The 15,564-nt window shown below is 37.1% G+C and overlaps 1 protein-coding gene across 2 annotated transcripts in view; it reads right to left on the bottom strand.

Annotated features, from left to right (window-relative positions):
- Window positions 1-15,564, bottom strand: part of LOC133517165 (uncharacterized) — a 130,455-nt gene that overhangs the window by 90,873 nt on the left and 24,018 nt on the right. For both annotated transcript variants that reach the window (XM_061850352.1, XM_061850360.1), the window contains exon 4: window positions 14,626-14,878. In XM_061850352.1, coding sequence (XP_061706336.1) covers window positions 14,626-14,878 — 253 coding nt within the window. The remainder of the gene's footprint in view (window positions 1-14,625; window positions 14,879-15,564) is intronic.

Raw genomic sequence — 15,564 nt, 5'->3', positions numbered from 1 at the left:
ATTAGGGAGACATGAATGTCCTACGTTCTTCACCCGCATCCGGTATTTACTCAACATACCTACCTTAATCGTTGAACCGCCGCATTTCAAAATGGCCCTTATTTTGATATTGGCTAGCCGTATTGTAATACGGTGGATTATACAATACGACTGCGATACTTATATATAAATCCCCTCGTTAATGTAATTTCATTTTTGCTATCTAGTGGCAAACATCAAAGTAGTTATCTTTTACTTGTGACGCATAAGTGTGAGCAATGTAAAATACTATAAGTACTTATTTCTAAAAAAATGCCTTAATTATTGTGATTATACGTAGTAAAAGAAATTGTGATTAATTGATTATTAAATTCGCAAAATGCTGTCGTTTTATTTAAAATAATGAAATAATTAGACCAGTTCCGAAAGTACCGGGAAATCCCTGTTCCTATTTCCAATAGTACCGAAAATCCCGGTTCTTTAAAACAGTACCGGTTCTGCAATCCCTAAAAAGGATGTTATGCCCATCACTATTCCTTCTGTGTACGTATATTTATAAACTGTCTCCGCCTCCAATTCGTGCGATAAGGACAACTGCAGCTCGGACTAATATTCACTCGCAAAAAACTCAAAAATCGAGGTTTCGCTCTCGACTGTTTCCTCCTCCAAAACGCAACCAATCATTATGAAATTTTGGAAATTGCAAGAGGAAGAAATAATCTATGCCGCTATGTTTTGATTTTTTGGATATTTATTGTCATATTTGTATACTGTGCCTTTTTTTACAGCCAATTCAATTGAGCCGTTTTTGCGATTTTTGAGGCGCTGTAAGTTTCTTCAAAATATAATAATCCAAAAAAGCAAAACATAGCGGCACAGATATTGATGATATTGATCTTATTTGAAAAAATCATTGCTCTAGGTTCAAAATCCAGGGAGGAAACAGTCGAGAGCGTTTGTATGGAAAAATCACCACTAGGAATTCCTCTTAACGATTGGCATGTTGGCTTCGCGGGCTGGGCTGGACGCAGCTCGCCAAACAGACACTGAGCAGACAGCCGCGTGCGTGCCCGGGGTCGCGTATGTCATTGTTATTTTTTTAGTATTTTTTAACAAAAAAAAAATCTAATTTAATGGTGCGTTATAGATTGTGTTCGCGATTTTTTTCTATAGAGCAAAAGTTGTTTATTCTGGTTTCGAATGAAGTTACTAGAGAAAGGCTTCAGAATTTTCAAAAACCCTGCTGTCTGAATCCACGGCACCTTAAGTTATTTTATTCTGTCGGCAGCAAAATGACCTGAACTCTTATTCTTGCAATAAAAAAAAATCATATCAATTGAAAACGTCACCAGCTAAGCTATTTCTGTTATTGACTTGAATGTAATCAACTACCCACGTACCTACTGTCACCACAACGTATAGTCATTGTAGTCCATCAGGTGACTTTAAAAAGTTAGTTCAATTTTACATTTTGATAAAAGGGATACCCTCAATTCTTAACCCACATCACTCGCCTTTTTTGCACTCACTCACTACTACATTGCTGTACATACTCGTACATAGTGTACATTTGATGAGCACCTTGTACTTAAATTAAAATTTATAGTACAGGTAAGGTCAATTTTGAGAACAATCATGCAAACAATATTTAGAGGTCGCTCAACCATACTAAAATGTATGATATGAACTTGATCAAAGTTTTTTTTACCTGGAGGTGATTTAATGGTGTTATTACATTTAATTTTTCCCTATTACGTTACAAATAATTAAAACAAACAGACCATTCTGTTATTTTTGGATTAATGTGTTAAATATAACCATATGCCTAAGCGACTTCAGCTAACTTTTTAGGGTTAGGTAGTCAACTAAGAACCCTTATAGTCCGTCCGTCCGTGGGTTTGCTAGGTGATCGTTGGTGCTTGAAAGCTGCAATTTGACATGGATAGATAAATCATATGAAACCTATGATTAAAAATTGAAAACCAAGATAAAAGACTTTACATGATAGAAAAAAACAGTGTACAGCGAAACCTTATATTTTATGGAGTCGAACAAAACGAGAAATCATACTTTCAGCTACAGGACAAAATACTAGACAAAATAAATAAGACTATAAAAGTACATATACAGGAATCGGAACTTCAGTCTGTAAGGAGAATGGGCAAGAAAAATACTCATTGCAGGCCAATATCCGTAGTATTTACAACACTGGGAAAAAAAGTTAAAGTACTGCAAAATAAAAATAAACTTAATGGAACGGGCAGTTAACATATTAAAAATCAGGGAAGAACTTAAAAAGCAACAACAGAAAGAGACGGAGAAAGGAAATATAGCCTACACACGCTACGACCGGCTTATAGTAAAACATAACAAAAAAGAAACAACCAATAATAAAAGGCTACTGTCCCCCCAACCCCACTAAATATAAATGTATTTGACGAGGAAACCAGTATAATAAGTAAAGAAAACCAATCAACACAAACACACAAAAAATATAAAACGTCACAGAACTCCATGATGTCCCATGTTGTACGAAATGAAGAATCATGAAGTTTAGAGGCCCCCTCCAACCCTCCAACTGCGAAGTCACCTCAAGTATATACTAATCAAAAAAACTCAAAGGTCCCAGTACGGCTGGTAACCGCGGGATAGACATACCACAACCCTTCAGCTTTTAAAAGGAAAACAAAACAAGAGAACAGACTATTAATTTGCACTTATAATACAAGAACATTAGCTACAACAGAAAAAATGATAAAATTAAAAAAAAAAACGCTATTGAAACAATTAACTGCGATATACTTGGACTATCAGAAATTAGAAAACAAGGCTATAGTATAGAAGAAGATGAAACACACATATTTTGTTATTACGGCGAGACACAGGGCCACCTAGGAGTTGGCTTTCTTTTAAGAAAAAAATACAAAACAAACATAATAAGCTTTGTGTGCTTTTCTGGGAGAGTCGCGGTTTTCAATGTACGTTTCGAAAACTAAACAATGTCTATCATACAAGTCCACGCCCCCACTAGTGCCTCTCCGGATGAAGACATAGAAAAGGTTTTACCATACAATTGAGAAAGCGCAATCGTTATCGGAACAAATCAAATTTATAATCGGAGATTTTAACGCGATTATTGGAACACCGAAAAGAGGAGAGAACTTCACAACAGGAGACTACGGGTCAGGAGTTAGAAACAAAAGAGGACACAGACTTATACAGTTCGCCACAGAAAACAAGCTAACGACAGTTAACACCTTATTCTATAAAAAAAACAACGATGAACATGGATATCGCCGAACAAAAATACTAAAAATGAAATAGATTATATTTTAACCACTCATCCAAAAATTACTAGAAACCATGAAATCTTAACACCGACGTTCCCATCAGACCACCGCGCCGTCTTCTATGCGCAACAGTGATACTATCAAAGCAGAAGGCAATTAAGAAGAAATTTTCAAAAGCCCCTGCTACATGTTTATAAAAACGAAGAAGAAATCAATCAGTACAAAAAATTACAAGAAAACATCGAAGAACTTTATACAGTACTATAGAAGACGCAACTCAGAAATACTATGAAAAAATTATAAAATGCCTAAAATCCAGTGTTATGAGCTCTACAATTCAGAAGAATGAAGAAAAACCGTCTATAATATCAATAGAGACTAAAAATTTAATAAAACTTAGACATGACTTACAGAATAAAAAACCGCTTACAAAGGAAGACTGTTACAACATTAAAAAATACTATACAAAAAAGTTAACAAAAAAATTAAACAGGAATATAATCAACATAGAATGTTTACACTAGAAAAATACCTAACAACACCTGGAAGCATGAAGACAGCGTACAAAGAGCTTAATAAACACAAAAAATGGATGTCGAAATTAAAATCAGACTACCGACACAGAAAATAGACAAGACATACAGGAAATTGCAACTCAATTTTATAAAAATCTATATAAGAAAAGAAGATCAACCCTTCTGGAAAATGAACCGGATGTTTCTGAAAACAATGAACTAGATACAATAGTACGATCAAAAGCTTTGATGAAATGGAAATACTTCAGCTTATAAATAAACTGAAACCAAGGAAAAGTCCTGGGCCAGACGGCATAACAAATGACTTATTAAAGGGTAGCTGTCCATACATACCCCTAGCTATGCTTTTTAACATAATACTACATATAAAGAAAGTACCACAGGCATGGACTGAATCCGACATTACTATTATATACAAAAAAAGGAGATCCTATAGAAATTTATTACTACCGCCCAATAAGCTTAATGTCCGTCTCTATAAAAATTTTTCAGCAGGTTTACAGTCAAGAATAACACCACAAGTTTCTTGGCAAGCAGGTTTCAAAAAAGGTTTTACGATCGATCACCTGCAGTTAGTAGAGCAACTCATAGAAAAATACGCAGAATTTAGGAGACCACTCTATCTTGGCTTAATTGACTACCAAAAAGATTTTGACTCTATCGACCACGAAGCAATATGGAACTCTATGACTGCAGCAAAAGCTCACCATAGATGTTTTTAATAATATCTATGTACGTAGGTGATAACCAGTGAACGAAAATAAAAAATGGAAGCATTCTGAACGCTCACGTAAACTACCCTAAGGTGGGCGTGGGTTACAAAGTACTCGATTGGCAACTTCAGTTCGATCGAGATGACAGTCAGTGATAGATGGCTAAATCGGTTTATAAAAAGAACGTTTTTCACAATTAAAAGTGTCTTCATGTGTCATGAAGTGGTGCAGAAGTTATCCTGAACATTCCAAGGACAGTAGGATCACTTTTCACGTATAGGTAAGTAAACAGATAACTTCAGTAAAATATGACGATTTTTTTTCAATATTACTATGCTAATTTAAAACGTAACTTTTTGCCCACTTTGACTGCTACAAAGTATTTATTTCGTTTATTACAGGGTCTGTAAACATATCGTCTTTTTAGGGTTCCGTACCCAAAGGGTCAAACGGGACCCTATTACTGAGACTTCGCTGTCTTCGTCTGTCACCAGGCTGTATCTCATGAACCGTGATAGCTAGACAGTTGAAAATTTCAAAGATGATGTATTTCTATTGCCGCTATAACAACAAATACTAAAAACAGAATAAAATAAATATTTAAGGGGAGCTCCCATACAACAAACATAATTTTTTTGCCGTTTTTATAATTAAGGGTACGGAACCCTTCGTGCGCGAGTCCGACTCGCACTTGCACCTTTTTTTTAAATGTCGGCGTGATATGTGTGCTAATTGTCCCGATAATTTGAACGGTAATGTTCTCAAATCCGGATTCCATGTTTTATTTTCGTTCACTGGCGATAACCCTTCAGGCCTACTTTTTTAATTTGCCGCTTTTTTCTATTGACGGAAATGACTTGACAGTATTTACGTGCCAGTATAGACATCAGTGCGTAGAGTCTGTTCGGAAAGAGAAGAATCGTGGAATGCATCGGGCCCCATACATTCCACGACTCTTCTCTTTCCGCACAGACTCTAATCCACCCTTTGTGTGTTCATGCCCACTTTAAGATTGACTGGTTTCTGTTTTTCCTTTTTCCCCTCTTCAGTTCAGGTAGTGATAATGTTCAGTTTAATTCAATTCTTTATTCGTTCAGTTGAGTCAGCTATGCGAATAAAACATGTGGGGAAGGTAAACAATGGATAGAACATTTACCTACCGATGCTTGCAATCCACTTAACCTATTTTGATGATGGTTACCAATGGTGGTCGATGCACCTTTGTGATCACTGGTCACACAACCCAGCCGCATATAATTTGGCATTGTTAGAGCCGTTTTTACGAGTCGTAGATGACTACAGACTATAAAAGTGCAGTCGACAAAAAAATATTCGTCATAAACTTAACATTTATTAATTTCAATTCATGCTGCTGGTTTTTAGGGTTCCGTAGTCAAAATAGCAAAAACAGAACCCTTATCCTTATAATTTCGTCATGTCCGTCTGTCCGTTCCTTCGAAAAACGGGAGGAAAAAATGATCTTCAAACTAAAACGACGTAATAAGTGTCGCGAACCTACCCTCTTTTGCTCGTATCGCTTTTTGGACTGTATGAAGATACGTAACCCTTTATTATACGTGGTCCGACACACACATGGCCGGTTTTATATTTGGTAGCTTAAACGAACACTGTTAGCATTATGCATTACATTTTTGAGAAAGACAAACTTTAAAACTATTAGCCGATCTTGATTAATGAGGTATCTTTCAATTCCTGTTTTGTTTCATTAACTGAGTGACTTTAAATTGTAACGGTCGATTTGAAAGACACTGGCCTAGTTTACGGAGAGTGTAAAGTTAAGTGTCGAGTTAACGAAACACCTTGCCCTAAATCAATATCAAGGCAGATTTTATCGCGAACACCGCTGGGTACTAAAGTTCATTTCGTGACGAGCCGGCAAACGCCAAACTTACCCAATAACGAACACACCGGCGGCCGCGAACCGCGACCTTTACCCGCCAGTTCAGCTAGTCCTAACACCCGCCCTCAAACTTAACTTCATGCGAGATTCAACCCTTACTACCTACTAACTTATTCAATGAAAAATAACGTATATCATCTACGTGTAAAACTCACCTTGCAACTATGCAAATCCAATACTCAACGCACAAAAATTATAAAAATAATTCTAAATCAAACTAACGTCAATATTATTATCGCAGATGATTGTTCCCAATTATGGATTGTCGTAAAACTATTGTGAAGTAACTGACGCGAGAAGTCGCAAAACTTACTTCGTATCTATGTTGGAAAGTTTACAACAGCGTGTTAATCTTGGAAACTATTTTTAAAACCAGATATTTAGTTACAGGTACTTATAAAGTGACCTGCGGAAAACTGCGTTCAAAAGAGCGATACGTTTTAATGGCTCTTTATAGCCTTGAATAATTCTATGTTTTGTCGCGAGGGTTGAGAGGATTCGCTCGCGAGGCGGAGCGGGAACTCGACCCCACTGGCGGCGGGCGGCAGTGGGCACGCTTTTATATACACCTTCAATGCGCGAAAAACCTGCGCATTGAGCCTCATTTTACCTTACCATACCTGTACGTCGTTTGCATTGTAACCGTTTTTTGATAGCATCATTGAAAAGATCTTCGTTTGCACTTTCTACCCTCTTAGTTCATTTGCCAAAATTGACAAAGCCAACCAGGTCGCAAGCTAATATCTACTGCTCTTTATTTCGAAATTATTTTAGTATACATACGTAGGTAAGTACTTAAATACCTAGACTTAAATCGACCGGGATATAAACCGTGATTACCTTTTATATTGTTTTTGAGCTCCCGATATTTCCACGCAGTTACATGCATCGCGTTCACGGGTAACTGCGTCGAAATATCGGGAGCTCAAAAACAATATAAAAGATAATCACGGTTCTTATCCCGGTCGGTTTAAGTCTATTGAAACTAAACAGCAGCCAAATAACACTAGACCCTACTCATAGTGTTGTCTTCCTGCTGGTGAGTAAGGTTGCCAGAGCTCAACGAGGGGGGGGGCGGGTTTAGGGTCGGCAACGCGCATGTAACTTCTCTGGAGTTGCAGGCGTACATAGGCTACGGACACTGCTTACCATGAGGCGGGCCGTATGCTTGATTGCCACCGACGTAGTATAAAAAAAAACCGTAAATCATTCAAAACTGTTACTTGAATACCTACCATTTTTAGGTTCCGCAGTCCACTAGGAACTCTTATACCTACTCGTAGTTTTGCCATGTCCAGTCAACTGCAAAAAGATGTATCGAATAAATCTTCTCATAAATATGGTACTACGCTCTTATTACACTGGAAAAAGATGCTATGGGACATATTTTTGAGTAAGATGTGTACACCCATATTTTTACACTTGACTGTCCGTCTGCGGCTTTGTTGATGAAAAAAAAATGTAACTATGAAACTCTACACTGAGCACGGTCCGACATGCTCTTGGCCGATTTTCAGTTAATGAATACAATACTTATAATTAGAAGAATTATTTAGTATCAAGTTTTTCATAATTTACCAACACTTTCATCTCAGCGCTGGCGAGGCATGTAATAACTAATAACATTATTCAGATATCATTTTCAGATCAGTTTACGTTCGAATTGGCCTGATTATCGACCAATTAGAGTTAACAAGTAACTTAAGATTCCGTGTACCACTACACAACTTGTAAAACAAAGTCCCCGTCGCGTTTTATGTATGTTCGAGATAAACTCAAAAACTACTAAACGTATTTTCATGAGGTTTTCAGCTAATCAAAGAGTGATTCTTGAGAAAGGTTTAAGTGTATAATTTACTAAGGTTTTGTGTAGCTCGAGCAAAGCTGGGGAGGGTCGTTAGTTTATGACTAATTCTGTTACGAAAATTATTGTTCAAGGCAACGTAGGTTTTTTACAAACAATATTTGTTTATTTATAAATATCAAGAAACCAAATTTACTTCGTATTGTTGTTAAAGTAATGTATTTATAGGTATTATTCATTATTTTTGTTTAATCAAAGAGCACAATTAAATCGAAGTGGGCTCCTATAAATGCCATAATTATCGGCTATCTGTCGGCGAAAGGCACGTCATGACATGACATTCTAATAACAAAAGGCTACTTCTAGTAGGCATACTGATACATGAAAGGGAGGTACACTCATACTAAAAGCAGCCTTTTGTTTTCCACAGGAATCGCGACAGGTATACTTATACATAATGTTAAGAAATTTTCCATGGCATGGCATGTCTAGGGCATGTAAGGGCAGGATTAAAATAGCACTGAAACTTTAGATTTTATGACACGTACACATTAAAAAGCTTTTGTTTTATATAAACGGTTATAATAAGAAATAACCTTTGACAGTTTATATTAACGACAATACATTTATATCTGACTTGAGTGTGAAATGGAGGGATAGGGCAGCGCCCGGCGTAGGTTGCGCAACCCATGTTTCGCAACCTGGACATATTATTCGAATTTAAACTGTCGTGAAATATACTAACATTAAACTAATTTTACGGTTTACAGTGACGTGTTTTGTCACTCGCACGACATGTTTATTCATTTCAGAATAAATGCCTAAATTATGATACGTTATTGCATGTACATTTTTGAAGCGCTGGTGGCCTAGCGGTAAGAGCGTGCGACTTGCAATCCGGAGGTCGCGGGTTCAAACCCCGGCTCGTACCAATGAGTTTTTCGGAATTTATGTACGAAATATCATTTGATATTTACCAGTCGCTTTTCGGTGAAGGAAAACATCGTGAGGAAACCGGACTAATCCCAACAAGGCCTAGTTTATCCTCTGGGTTGGAAGGTCAGATGGCAGTCGCTTTCGTAAAAACTAGTGCCTACGCCACATCTTGGGATTAGTTGTCAAGCGGACCCCAGGCTCCCTTGAGCCGTGGCAAAATGCCGGGACAACGCGAGGAAGAAGATTGCATGTACATTTTTAAATACAGGAAACATAAATTTTAACGATAAAAATAAAACCAAGAGGCGGCAAGGCGGTTTTAAATTAGTTCTTTCAATTCGGCTAATTGAAACGACCATTTTGATATACTCGTAGATACGTAACTGCAATGTTCCTTGCCTCGAGCTGCGAAGTGAGATTCGCTGAGTAATATGTTGTTTGGAGATACCAAACAGTAAACCCGCCCAAGTGAGAGGCGGACTCGCGCCCTAAGTATTTTACAAAGTATATTTTTTTGTTCGTAGGATCGACTCTAGCTTAACCGTCGTATAAGTTTATCAGTAATCTCTAGGTATAGACCTATTTTCTATTATTATTTTTTTTAAATATTGTTAGGCCAAGTAATTTCGGTGATAAGCGGGGTGGTGTTCTGTCTTTTCGTCGCACTATTATTTACTTTGACAACTTATCTTGGCCAAATTTTTATATTGGTAACGTTTTACTTGGAGAGTTTTTGTCAAATAGATATTATAACGACATAATTGACATACAACATACAGAATTAATTGCATGGTGCGACGACGAGCAAACCGAGGTGAAGGTGAACTTCGACCAAACAGTGCGTGGCCATCCAGCAAAATGAAATCAACGGAAATTTTGGTTGCGGAATTACATTCCGTCAATAAACCAAGAGGGGTACCTAATAATCAATTTCCGCCTATGTTCTTACATAATTTCAATACAATTATATTAAATAATATAATATTTGAGATTCTCACTACCAGCCTTTTTACTTGATATGTTGCACGATATATTTAGCAATTTCTTTGGTTACTATTAATTTATGCCCCAAAAGCGGCCACCACGTTTAAAAATGAACACACTTTCATAGATTTTATAAAAAGAAGACGACGACGTGTGGTAGTTACCACTAAATTAAAAAAACTTTCAGAATCGTCTTAGAGCACTAAAACCTACGTCAAGTTTATGTTAGCGGTTATATAAAAAATACACACTGTATCACACGTCAAAGTTCCTTAGTTTTGTCACTGACACACTCACTCATTAACTCACGATTATCAGAATTCTAAGGTACCTACTTCTAGCAGCTAGCTAGCCACCCACAAGCTCCAAATATTAAAATTAGTTTTGTTTATATTTTGCAATATCAGTCACGTTTTATATAGTATTTTATGCAACAGTTGTATAAGAAGGGTCAAAAAAGGCGAGTGGAGTGAGTTAAGTAGCAACAGTATATAGCTAAGATACGCGATTAGGGATTGCAATCCGGGTCCGCGGATCCGGTAATCCGGCCGGATCCGGCACTTTTCCAGGAGCTACCGCATCCGGTAAAAATCACCGGATCCGGACCGGATCCGGTAAAATTAAAATCATGCCTAAATACAGCACGCATTGTGCGGTTTAGAAGAAGAAAAGGTGACGGATGAGAGGTATGAAGTTGAAAAGAACAGAAAACGAATGAAAAAATTTAAATTTAGTGAGATAAAAATATATTTATTATGACGATGACTGGGAACAGGAAAGGATTTCTTCTTCTTTCATATTGGTGGCACGATATGACGATTACATAAATACTGTAATAGAAGGAAAAATTAAAGGATGGAGATGCCATGGAAGGCATTTGTAATTTATGCTAAGGAGAAAGGTTAATGTTAAAAAGTTATCTTTTGTCTATACAATTTCATCCAATCTAATGCAGTTTCCTTCATCTCCTGGTACATGCTACTCTACGTCTAGCCAATTCTTTATTTGATCCATGTAACTTTTCTTAGGAAGTCCCTTTCCACGATGGTTTTTAATCCTACACTCTATTATTTTTCGCATGAGATCGTCGTGTTGTGTTTCGTTCCCTATAATTTGACCAATATACTTTTCTGTAATTTTTTTTTAATCATACAGTTTACTACTTTCTCGGACAAAGAAATTAGAACAAGGTAATATTGGAGCGCATTAAAAGTAAAATATCTTCTTTTGTTACTAGAATGGATGTCATCGTTACAAAGAATTCAATCAGAGAACACTTACGAAAACTTGTCCTTTCAAGAAGTTTCATTTCCCACCCCACATCCCATCATCGGGCTTTAGAAACTAATCAAATTTATAATTGTAAACGAAAATTTGAGCACTTGCAAATAGTTAAATATAATAAAAAACCGATTTCAAATTTTGTTTTTAAAGTAATATTCACATTGTAACACTTTTTTACTACTAAGTTCTATTTTATTGTTAAGAGGTTATTTATTAACTTCAAATTATAGATTTAGGAATTCGTATTATGCAAAAAACTATTCTTCTTCTTCAGGTACCATATCCTCTACGGATGTCGGCTACCACAGTTCGGAACTCTTCTCTATTTGCAGTGTTTCTGCCCAGCGTGGCAGCGTCCATTCCCGTCCAACTCCTAAGGTTATCCATCCATGTAGTTTTTCTTTTCCCTCTGCCTCTTTTCCCTTCGATTTTTCCCTCTATTATCCCTTTAATAATATTATATTTGCTATGTCTGTATACATGCCCAAAGTAAGCGGTTTTTCTTTTCATTATTGTAAGTACCAATTCTTGTTTCTTTTTCATTTTTTTAGTACTGCTTGATTAGTGACTTTGTCTCGCCAAGATATCTTAAGCATGCGTCTGTATATCCACATCTCAAAAGCGTCAAGTTTATTAAGCATTTTTTTTGAGAGAGTCCAACTTTCCGATCCATAAAGAAGTACTGACAGTACATAGCATTTCGACGACCGGTTTGGCCTATTGGGTAGTGACCCTGCTACGAAGCTAATGGTCGCGGGTTTAAATCCTGGTAAGGGCATTTATTCGTGTGATGAGCATGGATATTTGTTCCTGAGTCATGGGTGTTTTCTATGTATATAAGTATTTATAAATATTTATATATTATATATATCGTTGTCTAAGTACCCTCAACACAAGCCTTATTGAGCTTACTGTGGGACTTAGTCAATTTGTGTAATAATGTCCTATAATGTTTATTTATTTATTTATTTATTTATATAGCATTTAACCATTCGCCATCTCAATTTTAAATTTATATCCTTGTTTAAGAAAAATGACTTCATTTTCATAAATGTGCTTCGGGCAATTTCTATCCTAGTTTTGATTTCTTTGCTTGACCCCCATTCATGGTTAACCCAACAGCCTAGGTTTGCAATCCCTAGCGAGCATACCTTGGTATGCGCCCGGCCCGCCCCGGCCCGGCCGGTCAGCGACCCCTTCTCGTAGCTCATGAGGCCCTGCTTCTTTGCTAAATTGAATTTTTGGACAGTTTTTTTCTCGATTTTGGCCACAGTGGCCGATGAAGACTAACAAGCAACGCTAAGCCGTCTTCGTAGTCTATGGGTGTCGTTATATTACGGGTGTCACATGCGTGTTTCCGACTTATGAAGCAATTGTTTCTACTATGCAACCAAATGAATATTTTGTAAGTTGGCAGCAATGCACTTAGTTTGAAACTGTTTTAGTTTTGATTTTGATAGGTTGGTAGCCATTAATCGCAGTAACGATATAGCGATTTTAAAGCACAAGTGCTGTTATGAGGAATAGACAATATAGACTTTTCTTGAAACCTTTTATGTGTGTTCTTATTTTCGTGTTAATGAATGTAGAAATTACAGATAACAGTAGAGGAGTAAGAAACAGTAGTTTATGTGACTCCAACATAATAAAAGGCATTAAAATACACGAGTGCGGGTTTGAACGAACAACAAAGTGAGTTTCTTAAAAAGATCACACGAGTGTTTTAATGCCTAATTATGTACAGTTACATACACTATTTTATCAACACACATATTATAAACTTTCTATGAAATATTCACTAACCCAAATTACAGCCTCCGTTGGGGCATCATTGCCAAATCGTTGCCTTCTTGGCGGAACTCGCGGACATGTGGTGGCGTCACCGAAATATTTTTATCGCTTATTTTACACGAAACATTTGCTATAGTTACCTTAAAAACAACAAAACGTATTCAACTTATGCTTAAAACTAATTAAAAGATAAACTGTACGTCAAATGGCGGTAAATGAAAACTTTTTTCACGCATGTATTTTTTTTTTAATTCAGAGACAAACTAGAGTCGGAGGCCTATTTCCGTATCATTCGATACAAACTAACATGCGAGATATGTCAATACTGTATGAAATTGACATTTCATTTCGAACAAAAAGGCATCTAGACTGATATAAGAATAGAGGTCAAATAATAGGATATTCCAAATAAGAGGATATTTCAAATTTGAATGCATAACCAAATCGATTTTGATGTAGTTATGAAGCAATAACAACATTATCGCAGATAAGAAATTGGTTGTAACAAAACAGTTTATCGTAATGTTGGCCAATATTTACGGATTTTGAAGGCATCATTGAGGGTTTATGATATGTTTGTAGATAAAGTAATTAAACAATATACCTGTCAAATCATATTTTGAAAGATTGAAATAATTAACAACGGATTATGACCTTAAGAAGTATACGCAATTTCTAATTGATTTTCTTAAGGCATGCCATACAAAGCGGCAATCGACCGACTCTTTCAATTGTTCAATCTGGACTAAGCCACAAATTAGCCAGCTCTCCCACATAGTGGAAATGTATTAAGCTCGCGGAAAAAAAATACAACTTAATATGTATGAGCAGTAATTGACTTAACTATAGCTTAAAATAGACGAAATTCGGTGAAAGGGCCCATTCGGTAAACCGTACATTTACCTTATATTACCTGATACAACATAATAATTTTAGTTACCTACATATGGATTACGCAAAGGCGAAATTATATCAGTGTGCATGCGGCACTGTGAGGAACTGTTGGAATCCCGACTTAAGTATAAATGTAAGTACATGTTTTTCAAGCCTTGTCTGGTGGTGGCAAATCTAAGTATCTAAATAACTGCAGGTAGGTAGTAGGTGCATAATTATAAGCTTCACTTCAAAGAACCGCTTGCTAGCGTTCGAAGGGACCAAATATCCTGCCTACACGAACTGGAATCACCGTGTCTCTAATCTGTTATTGAATTACCGTAAAATCTAAAAAACGAGGTATAGCAATCGCTCTTAGGCAGGAAGATCGGGTGGCAATAAGTAAATAGTATTTTGCATTCTGGGATTTTGGAAGCTGGTCTGATTAGGTAGCAAAGAAGATTAGGTAGCAACATAAAGATCTATAGAGTAATAACAAGTGATGAGAACGTACCTCTGAATGTTCAGGAATTAAAGGTTTTCTCTTCAAGCTGGAGTCGTATCTGGGCGCGGGATCCTCGCCGGACACGGCACGTTGGTAGGAGAGCCGCCGGCCCTTCGAGTCGGTCTTCGGCTCGTGCAGCGAGTTTTCGGGGATGCTCGAGAAGTCCTGGTACGAATGGGCTGCGTACATCTCCCTGCTCGTTTCATCTTGAGTCGAACGGCGTAGGTAGTTGGTCAAACCTTCACTAGCCACCCATGTGACTCTGAAAGATAGGACCAAAATCAGAGATAAGCTATCATAAATTTATTTTAAAATTTCGTTCATAGCTATCTATATATTTTCTATATAAAATACAATACAATACTCTTACAATAAATGTACAGAATTACATACAAAGACAATTAGATAGATAGAGGTAACAACAGGGGACGACCGCTTTTCCATAAAAACGTAGTGCCCATTTTCCTCCTTGGATATTAACATTATAGAAAACATTTCTATGCAATTGGATGTACCTTTATCAACCGTAGCTACTTATATGTTTATATTTTAGATTTTCTATTTTCATAAAAGTTTTTCTTCTTCTTCTTCTTTGCCTTGTCCCGTTATCTGGGGTCGGCCCTCCTCGTTCGAAGGCGCCAGGTTTTTCTGTCCTGGGTTGTCTGGGTGTTGATCTGCGCCCGCTCCATGTCCCTGGTAACGGTTGTCCACCACGTGGTAAGCGGCCTCCCTTTGCCGTTCTTTTTCTCTGGAATGGCCAAGGCCTTTTTGACCGCATACTCTTCGTCGCGTCTCATTATATGCCCGAACCATCTCAAACGACTTTCAGCCAGCTTTTCTGCAATGGGAGCGACCTTGAAAGAGCCTCGTACATATTCATTTCGAACTCTGTCCAGTCTCGTCACTCCCGCTGCCCACCTCAACATTTTCATCTCATTGGTGTGCATC

Source organism: Cydia pomonella, chromosome 1 (assembly GCF_033807575.1).
Source record: "Cydia pomonella isolate Wapato2018A chromosome 1, ilCydPomo1, whole genome shotgun sequence".
Classification (NCBI taxonomy): Eukaryota; Metazoa; Arthropoda; class Insecta; order Lepidoptera; family Tortricidae; genus Cydia; species Cydia pomonella.
The sequence above is the reverse complement of the archived record's forward strand: the minus strand, read 5'-3'. Positions and strand labels throughout refer to the sequence as shown.